The following is a 21,272-nucleotide window of genomic DNA, read 5'->3' as shown; positions in this document are numbered from 1 at the left end:
CACCATGGCTTGGGTTAGGCACACCTTAGTCCTTAAAGTGACATCTTTGCTTTTTAACACTTAAGAGATCTTTTGCAGCAGATTTGCTCAAGGCAATGAATGAATCTTTTGATTTCCTGACCATGGAAGTTGATAGTGGATCTGAGTAAAATGAAATCCTTGACAGCTTTGGTCTTTTCCCCATTTGTTATGATGTTGTTTATTGATCCAGTTGTGAGGATTTTTGTTTTCATTATGTTGAGGTGTAATCCATACTGAAGGCTGTAGTCTTTGACTTTCATCAGTAAGTGCTTCAAGTCCTCTTCACTTTGAGCAAGCAAGGTTGTGTCATCTGCATAACGCAAGTTGTTAAGTAGTCTTCCTCTAATCCTGATGACCTGTTTTTCTTCATATAGCGCAGCTTCTTAAATTATTTGCTTAGCATACAGCATACACGTGTCTGTCAGTTCGTCCAACTGTGGGGGCTTGCATGTTGCTGTGATGCTGGAAGCTGTGCCACCCTTGTTTCAAATACCAGTGGGGTCATCCATGGTAAACAGGTTTCAGCCAAGCTTCCAGACTAAGACAGACTAGGGAGAAGGACCCGGCAGTCTACTTCTGAAAAGCATTAGCCAGTGAAAACCTTATGAATGGCAGCGGAACATTGTCTGATATAGTGCTGGAAGATGAGCCCCCCAGGTTGGAAGGCACTCAAAAGATGACTGGGGAAGGACTACCTCCTCAAAGTAGAGCTGACCTTACGACATGGATGAAGTCAAGCTTTCGGGACCTTCATTTGCTGATGTGGCATGACTCAAAATGAGAAAAAAACAGCTGCTAACATCCATTAGTAATAGGACGTGGAGTGTATGAAGTATGAATCTAGGAAAATTGGAAATTGTCAGAAATGAAATGGAACGCATAAACATCGATATCCTAGGCGTTAGTGAGCTGAAGTGGACTGGTATTGGCCATTTTGAATCGGACGGTCGTATCCGGGAATGACAACTCGAAGAGGAATGGCATCGCATTCATCGTCAAAAAGAACGTTTCAAGATCTGTCCTGAAGTACAATGCTCTCTGTGGTAGGATAACATCCGTACGCCTACAAGGAAGACCAGTTAATATGACTGTTTATTCAAATATACGCATCAACCACTAAGGCCAAAGACGAAGCTGAAGATTTTTTACCAACTTCTGCAGTCAGAAATTGATCAAACATGCAGTCGAGATGCATTGATAATTGAAATGTGAAAGTTGAAAATGAAGAAGGATCAGTAGGTGGAAAATATGGCCTCGGTGAAAAAAAAATGATGCCAGAGATGGCATGATAGAATTTTGCAAGACCAAGAATTTCTTCATTGCAAATACCTTTTTCCTTCATTGTAAAATTAGTCATGAAAATTTTGGATTTTTTTTTAGCTCAGAGGTATTGTAAATGCAGTTGTGAAAGAATAGTTGTGAAATTTTGAACTAGAAACTTGTGTAGCAGTTTAGAAATCAGAGTGCTTTCAAATAGTTTATTCATTCAATCTTTGCAACAGCTATAAACTAATCTAGGTGTTCAATATACTTTTACAATAGATTACCAATATAGGATAATCGCTCAAGCTTGTGATATGAGAACTCTGATTGGTTTGGCACGAAGCAAAGAGAGTGATCTTCGCTTTTTTCTCCCACCACCTCCTTTGCCATCCTTAAAAGAAGTAAGTAAATAAACTAATCCAGAGTGTGAAAAATAGTTTAATATATCATCTTCTCTTTGGGTGTAAAATAAACTTTCAAAAAATAGCTTTTGACTACTTTTCACGAGCACCCAGGATGTAAAACTGAAGTAGCGGTTTTCGTACAAAGATTTCTTGATTCCTCAGGGGGTGCTGTTCTCCTGGGATTATTTTCCTCCTGTGGGGATCGGGAGTCTCTGTACACCATAGGGTAGCTTTGGACCTTATCAACATCCGTGAGCCGATCGACTGTTTTAAGGCTACTATACATCAGGCTTTCTCCATCTCAACACCAAATAATTCTTTGTCCTGGGAGCTGTTCTGTGCATTGGAGGGTGTTGAGCAGCACCTCTGGCCTCTACTTGCTGGGTGCCAGTAGTGCACCCAGTTGTAACAACCAAAAAGTCTCAAAAAAAAAAAAAACCAAACAAAACCAGACCCATGCCGTTGAGTCGATTCTGACTCACAGTGACCCTCTAGGACAGAGCAGAGCTGCCCCCGGGGCCTCCAGGAAGAGGCTGGTGGACTCAGGCCGCTGGCCTTACGGTTAGCAGCGGGGCTCCTAACCACTGTCCAGCTCCAGCCGTCGCTGACTGCTTCCTGGGGGGCGAAGCCACCCTGGGTGGAGAACCGCTGCCGTAAACGTTGACGTGTGCATCTGGAGCACCCTTCCAGGACCGGAAAGTGAAAATCTTAAAACTTCTGTGTTAACAATCAGTTTTTGAAAATAGAAAAACTGATTACTTGTTAGGAGTTGTTAGAGATGATGAGAGAGTGATGGGTCCTGGGTTAAAAAACCACTAGTTGTATTTTGTTGTTGTTAGCTGCCATTGAGCTGGCTCTGACTTGTGGCGACCCCACGTACAACAGAACAGGTGTTGCCTGTCCTGCGTCATCTCCGTGATTGTTGGTGTGCTTCAGTCCAGCGTTGTGGCCATTGTGAATTCTGAGTGCGTCCAACCCAGGGGCCCCCCTTCCTGCACTACATGGGACAATGGCATGTTGTGATCCGTGATGGTTTCATTGGCTCATTTTTGGAAGTAGATCACCAGGCTTAGCTTCCTAGTCTGTCTTAGTCTGGGAGCTCTGCTGAAACCTCTCCACCGCCGGTGACCCTGCTGGTGTTTGAAGTACCGGTGGCATAGCTTCTAGGTCGTTAGCACCACACGGGCACCGTAGTATGAGAACCGATGAGTGGGTGGCGGCGTAGCTTTCTGTATCCTGCAGATTCAGGTAGCAGACCTGAAACTCTAGGATTCAAACTTAAATGGTTCTTTATTTACCTGGGTGTGTGTTTACCTGTTTTCAAGACTGAATACACTAATTTATCTCTGCCAGTTTTTCTTTTTGGCTTTGTTCTTTGGGTACTTTTTGTTGCACACAGTTATTGAGCTTATTTTTGAAGACTTTCTTTTGCTTTTACTCAGGATTCCTCCATCGAAGAGGAGCTCAGGCAGTTGCTGGCTTCTTTGCCGCAAACAGAGGTGGATGAATGTATCCAGTATTTTACGTCTCTGGCTCTGAGCGAAAGCAGTCAGAGCCTGGCTGCTCAGAAGGTAGGCTCGCTCGCTTGCTCCTTGCTCCCTCACTCAGTGAATATTTATGAGTGTCCACTGTTACCAAGATATTGTGCCCGGGGCTAGCACTTAGAACCTTAAAGTCCCTTTTAAGCTTTCAAAATATTTTGTTGTTGTTGTTAGCTGCCAGAGTCAACTCTAACTCGCGATGACCTTATTATATACTATGGAACAAAACGTAGCCTGGTCCTATGTCAGCCTTACAATCGCTGATGTGTTCCAGTCCATCCTTGTTACGGTTGTGCCAATCCATCTCACTGAGGACCTCCCATGCCCTCATTGGCCCTCTGCTTCACTAAACACAGTGTTCTGTTGTGATCTATAAGGCTTTCATCGGCTAATTTTCAGAAGTAGATTTTTTTTTTTTAGATTGCCAGGCCTTTCTTCTAGTCTGTCTTAGTTTGGAAGCTCCTTGGAAACCTGTCCGCCATGGGTGACCCTGCTGGTATTTGAAATCCAGTGGCTCAGCTTCCAGCCTCAGAGCAATATGCAAGCCACCACGGTGCTTCAAACTGACAGACTAGTGGTGGCCAAGATATTTAGAGCCCTATATATATATATATATGTATATATTTTATATGTTACTACATTCTAATTCTGTATCTTGTACAGGGATATATTTTGTCAAACAGAAAATTTAGTCACTCTTTTCAATAAAAATTCTAATTACCTTAATTCCAGGGTGGCCTATGGTGTTTCGGAGGAAATGGACTTCCTTACGCTGAAAGTTTTGGAAAAGTTCCTTCAGCTACAGTAGAAATGTTCTGTTTAGAAGCTATAGTAAAACACTCTGAGGTAACTTACATCTTTAAAATGTAGTTTACTTTATATGATTGCATTGAATAAATTATAAAGGTTTGTTTATGCAGGGGAAATGATCAGCCTTCATTTATTTTAGAAGAAAAATAAGCTTTTCACTTGTCTTTAAATTTCTGCTTTTTTCCCAGTTTGTTAGAATTAATAAGCATCATACATGAATTTCATTATTGCTAAGAATTTTTTAAAATGGATTTAACCTTTAATTACATATAAAGGAAGCAACCTGCCTTCTGAATATGGCATTTACATTTCAGCAATAGCGTCTCCTACTTTCTCAGATCATTGTTACCCGTAATATCATCAGGGAATTAATTTCTATTAAAACATCTGCCAAAGATGTGGTGTGGCAGGAAAAAAAGGAAATGCGTGGCTGACTACACTTTTGAATTGTAACTATAGCATCTCTTGGTAATTTTTAAACTCTTTGGCATCGTGGTGACTTTTCCATCATGCTCTTTATTTTTAAAGAGAAAAAAAGCAATAAACTTTCGATCTGTGGTGCTCCAACATTAGAGCATAAAAATCACTCAGGAAGCGTGTGAAACGCCTATTTCCTGCTAACCAATAGGGAGTTTAATTTAGTAGATCTCTGGTGGTGTCCAAAGTTTGTGTTTTTCCAGGCATCCCTGGCGAGATCGTCTCACCATGAGAAGCCCCAGCCTGGAGATTCCAAACCCTCCAGTTTAATTTGGGAACCATTAGGCTTGGTGCGTGGGCCTGGGCTCTCCACTCATCCCTAGTTCCCTCTGGTGGAGTTAGGAATTGAGCACGAAGCAGAGTCAGTGAAGTGTTGCAGTAAAAAGGGGACATGGGAAGACTACCTTGAGTGTTTATGACTTACAGGTAGTTTCTGAAGCATCTAATGACTCTTCTGTTGAAATTACAATGTGTGGAATATCAGTTACCTTTCCAGAAACCTCTCAGATTGTTACATACCTCGCTCGATAGATATTTAAAGGCATACTTTTAATGTATTTAAAATGTGATAAAAAATAATTAAATTTTAGAAAATGAAACTTGTCACGTATACGTGACATGTTACGTCAGTGAGTAAAACTGGTGATGGAAGAGGCAAGCAGTGCCCAGTGACATTAAGAAAACCAAAAAACCTGTTGCCATTGAATCAACTCCGACTCATAGTGATCCTATAGGACAGAGATAGAACTGCCCCGTAGAGTTTCCAAGGCTGTAATCTTTATGGAAACAGACTGCCGCATCTTCCTCCTGAAGAGCAGCTGGTGGGTTTGAACTACTGACCTTTTGGTTAGTAGCCAAGCCCTTAACCACTGTGCCAACAGGGCTCCCCAACGACATTAAACATTAGACAGGTGGAAATAACTTGCTGGCCAACTGTGTCACCTGACCTTGACATACATTTCGTTTGTTTCCTTTTCTGTCTTCTCTCCTTTAAAATTCAAATTCCTTTCTCTTTCTTTTATTTTTACTTGGTCTTTCTCTTTTTAAACTTTTCCCAGCTCCTGATTTTCAGCCCGCCCCATAGCCCTGGGCACTGCCTACCCTGGGGTGGCACGTAGGGCCGCAGAGGTGGCCATCTGTTTCTGGGTGGGTCCGTGTATTCACAAGCAGTGTCTGCCTGTTTGCATCCGGGATTATTTCCCGTGAATTGGTGGCTGATTTCTCAAGGTTTCAGAACCATTTTAAGGTCGTTTCAAGCCAATATCCCTATAAATTGAAACAAGTCTGTAATAATGATATCGTCAGGTTACTTCTGGCCCAAAAGCTAGGCAGAATAATTTTAAGAATAAAAATTTTAAAAGCCCTGACAAGATACACCACCTTAGAATTTTAAAAATTTCGAAGCACTTTCCCCTGACATAGGACTCGCTTTTTCATTTGAGTAAGCTGAGACCAGAGGTTTGTGTGTCCTCAGTGGGTCTCTGTCCTGGGCAGGAGCCACCTGGCTGTCCATATCAGCATGCTATGTCATCTTGTGTCAGGAATTCATACAACATAAAGTGTGTTCTCGTTAATTTATTCTGCTAGATACCCTCACACTGTGATAAGATCGAGGCAAACGGAGGCCTACAACTGCTTCAGAGGCTGTACCAGCTCTACAGGGACTGCCCCAAAGTGCAGAGAAACATAATGCGTGTCGTTGGGAATATGGCTCTGAACGAACATCTTCACCCTGCGATAGTTCGCTCAGGTAACACCTTTGTATACTGGCATTTGGGGTTCAGTCCTTGCTTCTCCCTCTTCCACCTGCAGCCCTCATAGTACATTGAATTTTCAGAGTTAAGATTCTGCCAGGTACGCAATAATAAAGAATAATGATGAGTCCGTGAAACATCTCACAGTGTGGATGAATCTGGAGGGCATTATGCTGAGTGAAATAAGTCAGTCACAAAAGGACAGATGTTGTTTGAGACCACTATTATAAAAACTCAAGAAAAGATTTACATACAGAAAAAAGCAATCTTGGATGGTTTTACGAAGAGGAAGGGCTGGGGAGTAGAATTCACTAACTAGATAGTGGACAAGGGTCAACTTTGGTGAAGAGAAAGACAACACACAGTATAGGGGGAGTCAGCCAACTGGACCGAGGCAAAGTCATAGAAGCTTCCACATCCAAACACCCTGAGGGACCAAGTTGCCGGGGTTAAGAACCGGGAACCATTGTCTCAGAAGAACTCCAGGTCACTTGGCATAATATAGTTTATAAAGAAAATGTTTTACATCCTACTTTGGTGAGTAGCATCTGGGGTCTTAAAAGCTTTCAAGCCACCGTCTAAGATACACCTGTTGGTCCCATCCTGTCTGGAGCAAAGGAGAATGAAGAAAACCAAAGACATGAGGCAGATATTAGCCCAAAGGACTGAAGGACCACATGAACCACAGCCTCCACCAGCCTGAACCCAGAAGAACTCGATGGTGCCTGGCTAGTACCACTGACCTTTCTGACAGGGATCACAATAGAGCGTCCCAGACAGAACAGGAGAAAAATGCAGAACAAAATTCAAATTCACAAAACAAGACCAGACTTACTCTGACTGAGACTGGAGGAACCTCCAAGGCTATGGCCCCCGGACATCCTGCTAACTCAGAAATGAAGCCATTCTTGAAGCCCATTTTTGAGATAAAGATTAGACAGGCTTATAAAACAAACAGTAACACACGTGAGGAATGTGTTTCTTAGTTCAGTCAAATATACAAGAGCAAATGGGCAACACCTGCCCGAAAGCAAAGATGAGAAGGCAGGAAGGGACAGGAAAACTGGATGAATGGACATGGGGAACCCGAGGTGGAAAGGGGGAGGGTGGTGTCACATTGTGGGGATTGCAACCAATGTCACAAAACAATTTGTGTATAAATTTTTGAATGAGAAACTGTTTTGCATTGTAAACTTTCACCTAAAGCACAATAAAGTTAAAAAAACAACTCAGCATTAGTTGTGGGTCCTTAGATCATGTAGTGATAGTGGGAGCAAGGTGTTGCTGAGATGCGGATAACCCACACCTGAGATGGTCAGTGTGTGCGCAACCACAGGAGGGCAGTGTCTGCGTGATGAAAAAAAAAAAACTAGTTTTTGAGCAGCTAGTAAATGGTTGACATAAGACGATTTGGTTAACCAAGAGGCACAGTCAGACTAAAACAAGGTCCACTGTGTAATTCCTGTCTTCCCCCGTCGGAACTAATAAGGAGACTGTGGGGAGACACTTACCCCCAAAAAAAAAAACAACCCACTGCCGTCAAGTCAATTCCGACTCATAGTGACCCTATAGGGCAGCGCAGAGCTCTCCCATAGGGTTTCCAAGGCTGTAATCTTTATGGAAGCAGACTGCCACACCTTTCTCCTGTGGAGCAGCTGGTGGGTTAGAACCACCGACCTTTTGGTTAGCAGCTGAGTGCTTTAACTACGGCACCACTGGGGCTCCTTGGGAGACACTTAAGGGTATGTAGATATCCTGCTCCCTGCCCGTTGGTACTGCTGCCTGTCTTAGTCTCCTAGGGCTGCTGTAAGAGAAATAGCGCAAGTGAGTGGCTGTGAAGGACAGAAACTTAGTTGCTCATAGTCCAGGAGTCCCAGGCAGGGTGAAAATACTTTGTCAACTAAAAATGTCACAGAAATGGCTTGTGCCGTGTTTTCCTGTTTCCTTTCTTGTGACACCTCAGTCAAAATAAAGCTGTGTCGTCGTACATATCAATAATATACCTGTATATCCGTCTTGGTAGAATTTTAAATTATTCTTACTATAAAGCCTTCTTTAACAGATTTTGAAGAGGAATTTTCTGACATTATAAATTCGATTGTTGTTGAAGGATGAACGGGCTAGAAGCTTCTTTTGGGTTATTAAATACTGGCCTCACATCATCACAATGGCCCTGGACATTTCTGTCACAGAGAGTGGGAGGAGGACGCAGGAACAATAGCCATCTATTGCAAATCTGCCAGGGCCGGGGGGAAGGTCCCGGTGATTCTACAGACGTTAACTGATTAAAACCTTCCTCCCACTAAGTCATGCCACTGAGGCCCTCGTGGAGTAAGCCTCTGCCCTCAAAGCCCACACACTGTTTATTTTGGATTATGTAAGTAACACAGGAGAAGATCTCACCGGAAATACGTCAGAGTACAGAAATACAGAGCCCACCTCCTTCCTAAGAGGTAATGGCTCCTTGTGAGTTTGGTGTATCCTTTCCATATCTGTGCATGTGTGTGAATTAACTTCCTCATTTGTGCTAAAGGCTGCCGATACGACTGCTGATAGGATGAAATAACTCTTCACCCACTGAGTTTTCTAATTCTTGCTAAATGCACAATATGATACTTTGTTATCTTTTGTGATCTCTAATAACTGCAATTTTTGTTAGATTTTCTAAATAAAGGAAATGGTTACCGAACTCCTTGTACCTTCTTTATTTTAATACTATCTTACTGTGTTTATGGTAAATGTTTACACAGTAAATTAGGTTCCCATTTGACAATTTCTGTACAAATCGTTCAGTGACATTAGTTATGTTTTTCACAGTGTGTCAACATTTTCTTTAATTGTGTTGCTGGTTGTTCTGTTCCCAGTGCTCTGGCTTCCCTGTCCTCTCATACCTTCTCTGAGATCCCATATGGGGCCTCTGATTGGGAGCCATCGCAGACTTGTGTGTTGGGCCTCCAGGCCCTCAGGGAAGAATGAAGTAGGGTAACCTGGCTGCTGCACTTGTCAAATGTGCTGGACCTTGGCTTTCTCCTGCTGCCCCTCGGGTCCAAGCATCTCTCAACCACTGCACACCTGTGGCGTCAGTATTTAGGGCATGTGTTTGTGTTTCACTAGGCTGGGTTTCCCTGATGGCAGAAGCAATGAAATCTCAGCACATTATGGAGGCCTCACACGCTGCCAGGACCCTGGCTAACCTGGACCGAGAAACTGTGCAGGAAAAGTACCAGGACGGGGTATATGTGCTGCATCCCCAGTGCCGCACCAGGTATAAACCAGCTCAGGGCTTGCCTTTGTAATTAATTTCTGCATAATTTGCATACACTGAGTACCTCATGCAGCCCTGGTTGCCCAGTGGTGAAGAGCTCAGCTGCTAACCAGAAGGCCGGCAGTTCGAATCCATGGAAACCCTAGGGGGTAATTCTGCCCTGTCCTGTAGGGTCGGTGTGAGTTGGAATGGAGTCGATGGTGATGGGTTTGTTTTTTTTAAGTACCTTACTGATAAGTCTGGTACCTTCTTTACTGAAACCACTTGTCGAGGATAACCTAGGAAGAATAGCACGTTGTCATGAGAGCGTGCGTACTGGCTAAATCATCAGGGTTGTTTTGCGCTGAGGGCATTTGAACATCGCTGTACTCATCTCTTACACAGTAAAACCTGCAAAAATCAGAACCTGTGTAAGGCGGAAGCCTGTCAGAGGAGGAAAACTCATATTTTACACTAATAGAGAGCAATAGAAAAGTGGCAAGACTGCACCTTGCCAAAGGCGGAAAACTTTGGGGACCCAGAAAAACAAGCCCGTCTGGTCAAGTTCTGGCTCTCACAGGGTTCATTGTAATGTGTCGAAGTTTCTGATGTGTATTTCTTCTTTGTTTCAAGGCATTTGTCACTTAGATCTGGGTTAGTAACTGATGTGGAATGTAGAGATTGGTCTGAATAGGAAGGGAGATAGGACATTATCGTCTGCAGGTAACGAATTCACCTGGGCCAGAACTCGGGTGGGAAATGATGCAGGTATGAAAGCATACGGCGGGAAGAGGAGGTTGTAATCGGTCTGACTCATGCTGTTTCTTCAGGCTAGCTGTGGTCACTGTCTCCAGCTGTATCACTGCCGAGAGAGTATCCACAGAAACAACCAGTGAAAACAATTCCCTATCTCTTGGATTTTTATCAGACTGAGAAAACCAAACCCGCTGCTGTCGAATCGCTTCCAATTTATAGCGACCCTATAGGAGAGAGTAGGACTGCTCCGTAGAGTTTCCAAGGAGCAGCTGGTGGCTTCAAACTGCAGACCTTTTGGTTAGGAGCTGTGGCACTACCACGACGCCACCAGGGTTTCTGGATTTTTATCAAGCACTTTAAAAAATGCCTCAGAAAATAGCAAAAGCTTTTTTCAAATTTGAAAAACAGGTTGTCTGGTTAATTCCAAGTTATAAATAAGACATTATGGCAGTGTCTTTTACGTGTGCTGCGTAATTGTGTGTGTAGTGTAAGTAGCTTGCAAGTAATATACCATCTGCGGTTTTTTAAACATCATGTCCAAAGATGGATGACTTCACAATCTCGATGACTGTACTTCTGATGTGATTATTTTCCTTGCCAGAGTTGTGAAAACCTCTTTGGTTATACTAACTGAACCTGCATTTGCTGCTGTTAGTTGCTGTTGAGTTGGTCCCAACTCGTGGCGACCTGATGTGTAACAGAACTGTTCCTGTTTCATTCCCTCAGGACTTTGACTGGTTTGTGGACTATCCCCATGGCATTCGTTGGAGGGCGACCCATGACACCGGTCACCTCAGTGCTCACTAAGCATACCACAGCCGACTGGGCTGGTCTGACTGCAGGTGCAGCGAGTCGCTGCCTGGGTGCCTTGTCAGCTCTCTGTCGGGGTCCCCAGTGAACCTGTGTTCACACGCTTGCCTGAATTGAGTTTCATGTCACACAAACCTGCTGAAGCACCAGCCACAGAGAGTGCTGCGTAGATTCTTACCAAAGCAATAATGCATCTATTCTGCTTCTTTTTAAAATTCTCTCTCCCGTCAGTCAGCCCATTAAAGCCGATGTCCTTTTTATTCATGGCCTTATGGGAGCAGCCTTCAGAACATGGCGCCAGCAGGACCTTGATCAGGTTCTGATGGAAAAGGCTTCAGAGGGTGAAGACAGGTATACCACCTGTTGGCCTAAGGTAAGGAGCCACTAACCCTGGTAGCCAGCCCCACCTACGGCACACTGCCAGCCCACTGGTCTTAAGAGCCCTCATTGTGACTTACTCATTGTTGTCTTTTTACAAAGATATTCTTCCATGCAGTTTTTCTTTCCTTTGGGGATACTGGTAGCATGTGACGTTAACAGCTGGGTTTGCCGCCATGTGCTGTGTGACTTCTGGTTAGGATACAGCCTGTGACTGTAAAGGAGAATATTTATTAAATAAAATGTTACGTGCAGCACAAAGGAGGGGCCAGTAATAGTTCACTTCCATTAAAAAGATACTATAAAAAATAACATAGTAGGAACATAGAGGTCCCTGGGTGCTGCAAATGGTTTGCGCTTGACTACTAACCTAAAGGTTGGAAGTTTGAACTTACTTAATGGAGCCACAGAAAAAAGGCCTGGCGCTCTAGATTACAGCCGTTGAAAACCTTATGGAATAGTTGTACCCTGTAACACATGGGGTCACCGTGTTGTTGTTGTTGTTAGGTGTACGTCGAGTCGGTTCCGACTTATAGTACGAAACACTGCCTGTTCCTGCACCATCCTCACAATCCTTGTTATGCTGGAGCCCATTGTTGCAGCCACTGTGTCAGTCCATCTCGTGGAGGGTCTTCCTCTTTTTCCCTGACCCTCTACTTTACCAAGCAAGATGTCCTTCTCCAGGGACTGATCCCTACTGGTAAAATGTCTAAGGTATGTGAGACACAGTCTTCTTCTTCTGCAACGCCACAATTCAAAGGCGTCAGTTTTTCTTTGGTCTTCTTTATTCATTGTCTAGCTTTCACATGCATATGGTGACTGAAAACACCATGGCTAGGGTGAGGCCCACTGTACTCTTCCCAGATGACATCTTTGTTTTTTAGCTGTTGAAAGAGGTCTTTTGAAGCAGATTTGCTCAATGTAATGCATCTTTTGATTTCTTGACTGCTGCTTCCATGGGTGTTGATTGTGAATCCAAGTAAAATGAAATCCTTGACAACTTCAGTCTTTTCATGATGTTTATCATGATGTTGCTTATTGGTCCAGTTGTAAGAAATTTTGTTTTCTTTATGATGAGGTGTAATCCATACTGAAGGCTGTGGTCTTTGATCATCAGTAAGTGCTTCAAGTCCTCTTCACTTTCAGCAAGCAAGATTGTTTCATCTGCATATGGCAGGTTGTTAATGAATCTCCCTCCAATCCTGATGCCATGATCTTCTTCACAGAGTCCAGCTCCTTGGATTATTTGCTCAGCATACAGGTTGAATAGGTATGGTGGAAAGATAGAACCCTGATGCACACCTTTCCTGACTTTAAACCACACAGTATTTCCTTGTTCTGTTGGACAGACTGCCCTTTGATCTGTGTAAGGTTCCTCATGAGCACAATTAAGTGTTCTGGAATTTCGATTCTTCCCAATGTTACCCATAATTGGTTATGATCCACACAGTCGAATGCCTTTGCATAGTCAATAAAACACAGGTAAATACCCTTCTGGTATTCTCTGCTTCCAGCCATGATCCATCTGACATCAGCAATGATATCCCTGGTTCCATGTCTTCTCCTGAATCCAGCTTGAATTTTTGGCAGTTCCCTGTCGATATACTGCTACAGCCGCTTTTGAATGATCTTCAGCAAAATTTTACTTCGTGTGTGATATTAATGATATTGTTCAATAATTTCTGCTTTCGGTTGGACCACCTTTCTTGGGAATAGGCATAAATGTGGATCTCTTCCAATCTATTGGCCAGGTAGCTGTCTTCCAAATTTCTTGGCATATATGACTGAGCAGTTGCAGTTCTGCATCCTTTTGTTGAAACATCTCAGTTAATATTCTGTCAATTCCTGGAGCCTTGGTTTTTGACAATGCCTCAGTGCAGCTTAGACGTCCTTCAGCACCATCGGTTACTGATCATAGGCCACTTCTGAAGTGGTGAAGGTTGACCGATTCTTTTCGGTATAGTGACTCCGTGTATTCCTTCCATCTTCTTTTGATGCTTTCTGCATTGTCTAATATTTTTCCTGTAGAATCCTTCAGCATTGCAACTCGAGGCTTGAATTTTTTCTTCAGGTCTTTTACCTTGAGAAACGCCGAGTGTGTTCTTCCCTTTTAGTTTTCTACCTCCAGGTCTCTCCACGTGTCATCATAATACTTTACTTTGTCTTCCCGAGCCGCCCTTTGAAATCCTCTGTTCAGTTCTTTTACTTCATTTCTTCCTTTTGCTTTAGCTGCTCGATGTTCAAGAGTAAGTTTCAGAGTCTCTGACATCTGTTTTGGTCTTCTATTTCCTGCCTTTTTTTTTTTAGTAACAGGTTTATTTTATTTTTTCATAACTGGGCCATGTACAATTTTTTTTTCATTTTTTTAAAATAACTTCCCTTGTGCTTTAAGTGCAAGTTTACAAATCAAGTCAGTCTCTCACACAAAAACCCATATACACCTTGCTACACACTCCCAATTACTCTCCCCCTAATGAGACAGCCTGCTCTCTCCCTCCACTGTCTCTTTTCGTGTCTATTTCGCCAGCTTCTAACCCCCTCCACCCTCTCATCTCCCCTCCAGGCAGGAGATGCCAACATAGTCTCAAGTGTCCACCTGATCCAAGAAGCTCACTCCTCACCAGCATCCCTCTCCTACCCGTTGTCCAGTCCAATCCATGTCTGAAGAGTTTGCTTCGGGAATGGTTCCTGTCCTGGGCCAACAGAAGGTCTGGGGGCCATGACCACTGGGGTCCTTCCAGTCTCAGTCAGACCATTAAGTCTGGTCTTATGAGAATTTGGGGTCTGCATCCCACTGCTCTCCTGCTCCCTCAGGGGTTCTCTGTTGTGTTCCCTGTCAGGGCAGTCATCAGTTGTAGCCGGAAACCATCTAGTTCTTCTGGTGTCAGGATGATGTAGTCTCTGGTTCATGTGGCCCTTTCTGTCTCTTGGGCTCGTAATCGCCTTGTATCCTTGGTGTTCTTCATTCTCCTTTGACCCAGGTGGGTTGAGACCAATTGGTGCATCTTAGATGGCTGCTTGCTAGCGTTTAAGACCCCAGACGCCACTCTTCAAAGTGGAATGCAGAATGTTTTCTTAATAGATTTTATTATGCCAATTGACTTAGATGTCCCCTAAAATCATGGTCCCCAGGCCCCTGCCCCTGCTACGCGGGCCTTTGAAGCACTCAGTTTATTTAGGAAACTTCTTTGCTTTTGGTTTAGTCCAATTGTGCTGACCTCCCCTGTATTGTGTCTTGTCTTTCCCTTCACCTAAAGTAGTTCTTATCTATTATCTAATTAGTGAATGCTCCTCTCTCACCCTCCCTCCCTTCCCCCTCTCGTAACCACAAAAGAATGTTTTCTTCTCAATTTAAACTATTTCTCAAGTTCTTGTAATAATGGTCTTATACAATATTTGTCCTTTTGCAACTGACTAATTTCACTCAGTATAATGCCTTCCAGGTTCCTCCATGTTATGAAATGTGCCACAGATTCCTCACTGTTCTTTATCGATGCGTAGTATTCCATTGTGTGAATATACCATAATTTTATTTATCCATTCATCCGTTGATGGGCACCTTGGTTGCTTCCATCTTTTTGCTATTGTAAACAGTGCTGCAATAAATATGTGGGTGTGCATTTATCTGTTCGTGTAAAGGCTCTTATTTCTCTAGGATATATTCCAAGGAGTGGGATTGCTGGATCGTATGGTAGTTCTATTTCTAGCTTTTTAAGGAAGTGCCAAATCGATTTCCAAAGTGGTTGTACCATTTTACATTCCCACCAGCAGTGTATGTATAAGTGTTCTAATCTCTCCACAGCCTCTCCAACATTTATTATTTTGTGTTTTTTGGATTAATGCCAGCCTTGTTGGAGTGAGATGAAATCTCATTGTACTTTGATCTGCATTTCTCAAATGGCTAATGATCATGAACGTTTCCTCAGATATCTGTTAGCTACCTGAATGTCTTCTTCAGTGACGTGTCTATTCGTATCTTTTGTCCATTTTTTAATTGGGTTATTTGTCCTTTTGCAGTTGAGTTTTTACAGTGTCATGTAGATTTTAGAGATCAGGCGCTGATCAGAAATGTCATAGCTAAAAACTTTTTCCCAGTCTGTAGGTAGTCTTTTTACTCTTTTGGTGAAGTCTTTGGATGAGCATAGGTGTTTGATTTTTAGGAGCTCCCAGTTATCTAGTTTTTCTTCTACATTCTTTATAATGTTTTATATACTGTTTATGCCATGTATTAAAAAAAGTCCCTATTTTTTCTTCCATGATCTTTATCATTTTAGATTTTATATTTAGGTCTTGGATCCATTCTGAGTTTTTGTGCATGGAATGAGGTATAGGTCTTGTTTCATTTTTTTGCAGATGGATATCCAGTTATGCCAGCACCATTTGTTAAAAAGACTGTCTTTTCCCCCATTTAACTGTTTTGGGGCCTTTGTCAAATATCAACTGCTCATATGTGGATGGGTTTATGTCTGGATTCTCAATTCTGTTCCATTGGTCCATGTATCTGTTGTTGGACCAGTACCAGGCTGTTTTTACTACTGTGGCGGTATAATAGGTTCTAAAATCAAGTAAAGTAAGGCCTCCCACTTTGTTCTTCTTTTTCAGTAATGACTTACTTATCCGGGGCCTCTTTCCCTTCCATATGAAGTGGGTGATTTGTTTCTCCGTTTCATTAAAGAATGTCATTGGGATTTGGATCAGAATTGCGTTAAATGTATAGATTGCTTTTGGTAGAATAGACATTTTTATAATGTTAAGTCTTCCTATCCACGGGCAAGGTATCTTCTTCCACTTATGTAAGTCTCTTTTGGTTTCTTGCAGGAGTGTGCTGTAGTTTTCTTTGTATAAGTCTTTTACGTCTCTGGTAAGATTTATTCCTAAGCATTTTATCTTCTTGGGGGCTGCTGTAAATGGCATTGATTTGGTGATTGCCTCTTTGATATTCTTTTTGTTGGTGTAGAGGAATCCAACTGATTTTTGTATGTTCATCTTGTATCCCAATATTCTGCTGAACTCTTCTATTAGTTTCAGTAGTTTTCTGGAGGATTCCTTAGGATTTTCTGTGTATAAGATCATGTCATCTGCAAATAGAGATACTTCTACTTCTTCCTTGCCAATCTGGATGCCCTTTCTTTCTTTATCTAGCCTAATTGCTCTGGCTAGGACTTCCAACACAATGTTGAATAAGAGTGGTGATAAAGGGCATCCTTGTCTGGTTCCCGATCTCAGTGGGAATGTTTTCAGGCTCTCTTCATTTAGGGTGATGTTGGCTGTTGGCTTTATATAAATGCCCTTTATTATGTTGAGGAATTTTCCTTCTATTCTTATTTTGCTGAGAGTTTTTATCATGAATGAGTGTCGAAGTTTGTCAAATGCCTTTCCTGCATCAATTGATAAAATCATGTGATTCTTGTCTTTTGTTTTATTTATGTGGTGGATTACATTGTTTTTCTAATCTTGAACCGTCCCTGCATACCTGGTATGAATCCCACTTAAAAAAAAAAATCATGGTTAATTATTTTTTTAATATGTTGTTCAATTCTATTGGTTAGAATTTTGTTGAGGATTTTTCATGTATATCCATGAGGGATATAGGTCTATAATTTTCTTGTGTTGTCTTTACCTGGTTTTGGTATCAGGGATATTGTGGCTTCATAGAATGAGTTTGGTAGTATTCAGTCCTTTTCTATGCTCTGAAATACCTTTAGTAGTAGTGGTGTTAACTCTTCTCTGGAAGTTTGGTAGAACTCTGCAGTGAAGCCGTCCAGACTAGGGCTTTTTTTTGTTGGGAGTTTTTTTTTTTTTTTTTAATAATTTTTATTGAGCTTTAAGTGAACGTTTACAAATCAAGTCAGTCTGTCACATATAAGCTTATATATACCTTACTCCATACTCCCACTTACTCTCCCCCTAATGAGTCAGCTCTTCCAGTCTCTCCTTTCGTGACAATTTTGTCAGCTTCCAACCCTCTCTACCGTCCTATCTCCCCTGCAGACAGGAGATGCCAACACAGTCTCAAGTGTCCACCTGACATAAGTAGCTCACTCTTCATCAGCATCTCTCTCCAACCCATTGTCCAGTCCCTTCCATGTCTGATGAGTTGTCTTTGGGAATGGTTCCTGTCCTGGGCCAACGGAAGTTTTGGGGACCATGATTCCTCTAGTCTCAGTCAGACCATTAAGTATGGTCTTTTTGTGAGAATTTGGGGTCTGCATCCCACTGATCTCCTGCTCCCTCAGGGGTTCTGTGTTGTGCTCCCTGTCAGGGCAGTCATTGGTTGTGGCCGGTCACCAGCAAGTTCTTCTGGTCTCAGGATGATGTAGGTCTCTGGTTCATGTGGCCCTTTCTGTCTCTTGGGCTCATAGTTATTGTGTGACTTTGGTGTTCTTCATTCTCCTTTGATCCAGGTGGGTTGAGACCAATTGATGCATCTTAGACGGCCGCTTGTTAGCATTTAAGACCCCAGATGCCACATTTCAAAGTGGGATGCAGAATGTTTTCATAATAGAATTATTTTGCCAGTTGACTTAGGAGTCCCCTTAAGCCATAGTCCCCAAACCCCCACCCTTGCCCCGCTGACCTTTGAAGCATTCATTTTATCGCGGAAACTTCTTTGCTTTTGGTCCAGTCCAGTTGAGCTGACCTTCCGTGTATTGAGTATTGTCCTTCCCTTCACCTAAAGTAGTTTTTATCTACCTAACTAATCATTAAATAACCCTCTCCCACCGTCCCTCCCTCCCCTCCTCATAACCACAAAAGAATGTGTTCTTTTCAGTTCATACTGTTTCTCAAGATCTTATAATAGTGGTCTTATACAATATTTGTCATTTTGCCTCTAATTTCACTCAGCATAATGCCTTCCAGGTTCCTCCATGTTATGAAATGTTTCACAGATTAGTCACTGTTCTTTATCAATGCGTAGTATTCCATTGTGTGAATATACCACAATTTATTTAACCATTCACCCATTGATGGACACTTTGGTTGCTTCCAGCTTTTTGCTATTGTAAACAGAGCTGCAGTAAACATGGGTGTGCATATATCTGTTCGTGTGAAGGCTCTTATTTCTCTAGGGTATATTCCGAGGAGTGGGATTTCTGGGTTGTATGGTAGTTCTAGTTCTAACTTTTTAAGAAAACACCAGATAGATTTCCAAAGTGGTTGTAGCATTTTACATTCCCACCAGCAGTGTATAAGAGTTCCAATCTCTCCGCAGCCTCTCCAACATTTATTATTTTGTGTTTTTTGGATTAATGCCAGCCTTGTTGGAGTGAGATGGAATCTCATCGTAGTTTTAATTTGCATTTCTCTAATGGCTAATGATCGAGAGCATTTTCTCATGTATCTGTTAGCTGCCCCAATATTTTCTTTAGTGAAATGCGTGTTCATATCCTTTGCCCACGTCTTGATTGGGTTGTTTGTCTTTTTGTGGTTGAGTTTTGACAGAATCATATAGATTTTAGAGATCAGGCGCTGGTCGGAGATGTCATAGCTGAAAATTCTTTCCCAATCTGTAGGTGGTCTTTTTACTGTTTTGGTGAAGTCTTTAGATGAGCATAGGTGTTTGGTTTTTAGGAGCTCCCAGTTACCTGGTTTCTCTTCGTCATTTTTGGTAATGTTTTGTATTCTGTTTATGCCTTGTATTAGGGCTCCTAACGTTGGCCCTATTTTTTCTTCCATGATCTTTATCGTTTTAGTCTTTATGTTTAGGTCTTTGATCCACTTGGAGTTAGTTTTTGTGCATTGTGTAAGGTATGGGTCCTGTTTCATTTTTTTGCAAATGGATATCCAGTTAGGCCAGCACCGTTTGTTAAAAAGGCTATCTTTTCCCCAATTAACTGACACTGGGCCTTTGTCAAATATCAGCTGCTCATCTGTGGATGGATTTATATCTGGGTTCTCAATTCTGTTCCATTGGTCTGTGTGCCTGTTGTTGTACCAGTACCAGGCTGTTTTGACTACTGTGGCTGTATAATATGTTCTAAAATCAGGTAGAGTGAGGCCTCTGTTGGGAATTTTTTGATTACCTTTTCAATCTCTTCTTTTGTTACGGGTCTATTTAGTTGTTCTTCCTCTGTTTGTGTTAGTTTAGGTAGGTAGGTAGTGTGTTTCTAGGAATTTATCCATTTCTTCTAGATTTTAAAATTTGAGTATACTTTTTCATAGTAATTTGATATGATTCTTTTAATTTTAGTTGGGTCTGTTGTAATATCACCCCTCACATTTCTTATTGGGGTTATTTGCTTCCTGTCCTGTTTTTCTTTTGTCAGTCTGGCCAGTGGTTTATCAGTTTTGTTGATTTTTTTTTTTCCAAAAAACCAGCTTTTGGCCTTGTTAATTCTTTCAATTGTTTTTTTGTTTTCTATTTCATTTAGTTCAGCTCTAATTTTTATTATTTGTTTTCTTCTGGTGCCTGTGGGTTTCTTTTGTTGCTCTCTATTTGTTGAAGTTGTAGGGATAATTCTTTGATTTTGGCCTTTTCTTCTTTTTGGATGTGTGCGTTGATTGATATAAATTGGCCTCTGAGCACCGCTTTTGCTGTGTCCCAAAGGTTCTGATAGGAAGCGTTTTCATTCTCATTGGATTCTCTGAATTTCTTTATTCCATCCTTAATGTCTTCTATAATCCAGTCGTTTTTGAGCAGGGTATTGTTCAGTTTCCAAGTGTTTGATTTCTTTCCCCCGCTTTTCCTGTGATTGATTTCCACTTTTATGGCCTTATGGTCAGAGAAGATGCTTTGTAATAGTTCAATGTTTTGGATTCTGCTAAGGCTTGCTTTATGACCTAATATGTGGTCTATTCTAGAGAATGTTCCATGTGCACTAGAAAAGAAAGTATTGTTGGTAGCTCTTGGGTGGAGTGTTCTGTATATGTCTACGAGGTCAAGTTGGTTGATTGTCGCATTTAAATCTTCTGTGTCTTCATTGAGCTTCTTTCTGGATGCCCAGTCCTTCACCGAAAGTGGTGTGTTGAAGTCTCCTATTATTGTGGAGCTGTCTACCTCACTTTTCAATGCTGATAGAGTTTGTTTTATGTATCTTGCAGCCCTGTCACTGGATCCATAAATATTTAATATGGTTATATCTTCTTGGCGTATTGTCCCTTTAATCATTATATAGTGTCCTTCCTTATCCTTTATGATGGATTTAACTTTAAAGTCTGTTTTGTCAGAACTTCATATTGCCACTCCTGTTCTTTTTTGATTGTTGTTTGCTTGATATATATTTTTTCATCTTTTGAGTTTTAGTTTGTGTCTCTAAGTCTAAGGTGTGTCTCTTGTAGGCAGCATATAGACGGATCTTGTTTTTTAATCCATTCTGCCATTCCCTGTCTCTTTATTGGTGCATTTAGTCCATTTACATTCAGGGTAATTATGGATAGGTATGAATTTAGTGCTATCATTTTGATGTCTTTTTGTGTGTGTTGTTGACAGTTTCTTTTTCCCACTTGATTTTATGTGCTGAGTAGATTTTCTTTATATATTGTCCTTTCCTTGTATTTGTTGTTGTTGATTTTGTTTCTGCTGAGTCTGTATTTTTCCCTTGTATTTTTTTTTTATGAGTAGGATAGTTTGTCTCCTTTGTGGTTACCTTATTATTTACCCCTGTTTTTCTAAATTTAAAATGAACTTTTATTTCTTTGTATCGCCGTATCTTCCTCTCCATATGGAAGGTGTATGATTACATTTCTTAGTCCCTCTTTATTTAATGTTGCCTTCTTTTATATGATAGCATCACTGTTACCCTGTTTGGGGCTTTTTTTTTTTTTTTATAATCTTGGTTTGATTTTTTTTGGATTTCCATGTCTGGGCTGACTT

General features: G+C 41.7%; 1 protein-coding gene across 3 annotated transcripts in view; it reads left to right on the top strand.

Moving 5' to 3' along the window:
* Positions 1-21,272, top strand: part of SERAC1 (serine active site containing 1) — a 54,246-nt gene that overhangs the window by 19,182 nt on the left and 13,792 nt on the right. For all 3 annotated transcript variants that reach the window (XM_049904666.1, XM_049904676.1, XM_049904658.1), the window contains 6 exons: positions 1,564-1,685; positions 3,131-3,259; positions 3,962-4,075; positions 6,104-6,266; positions 9,385-9,535; positions 11,312-11,453. In XM_049904666.1, the coding sequence (XP_049760623.1) occupies positions 1,564-1,685; positions 3,131-3,259; positions 3,962-4,075; positions 6,104-6,266; positions 9,385-9,535; positions 11,312-11,453 (821 nt within the window). The remainder of the gene's footprint in view (positions 1-1,563; positions 1,686-3,130; positions 3,260-3,961; positions 4,076-6,103; positions 6,267-9,384; positions 9,536-11,311; positions 11,454-21,272) is intronic.

Source organism: Elephas maximus, chromosome 1, assembly GCF_024166365.1.
Source record: "Elephas maximus indicus isolate mEleMax1 chromosome 1, mEleMax1 primary haplotype, whole genome shotgun sequence".
Lineage (NCBI taxonomy): Eukaryota > Metazoa > Chordata > Mammalia > Proboscidea > Elephantidae > Elephas > Elephas maximus.
This window is presented reverse-complemented; position numbering and strand designations above follow the sequence as displayed.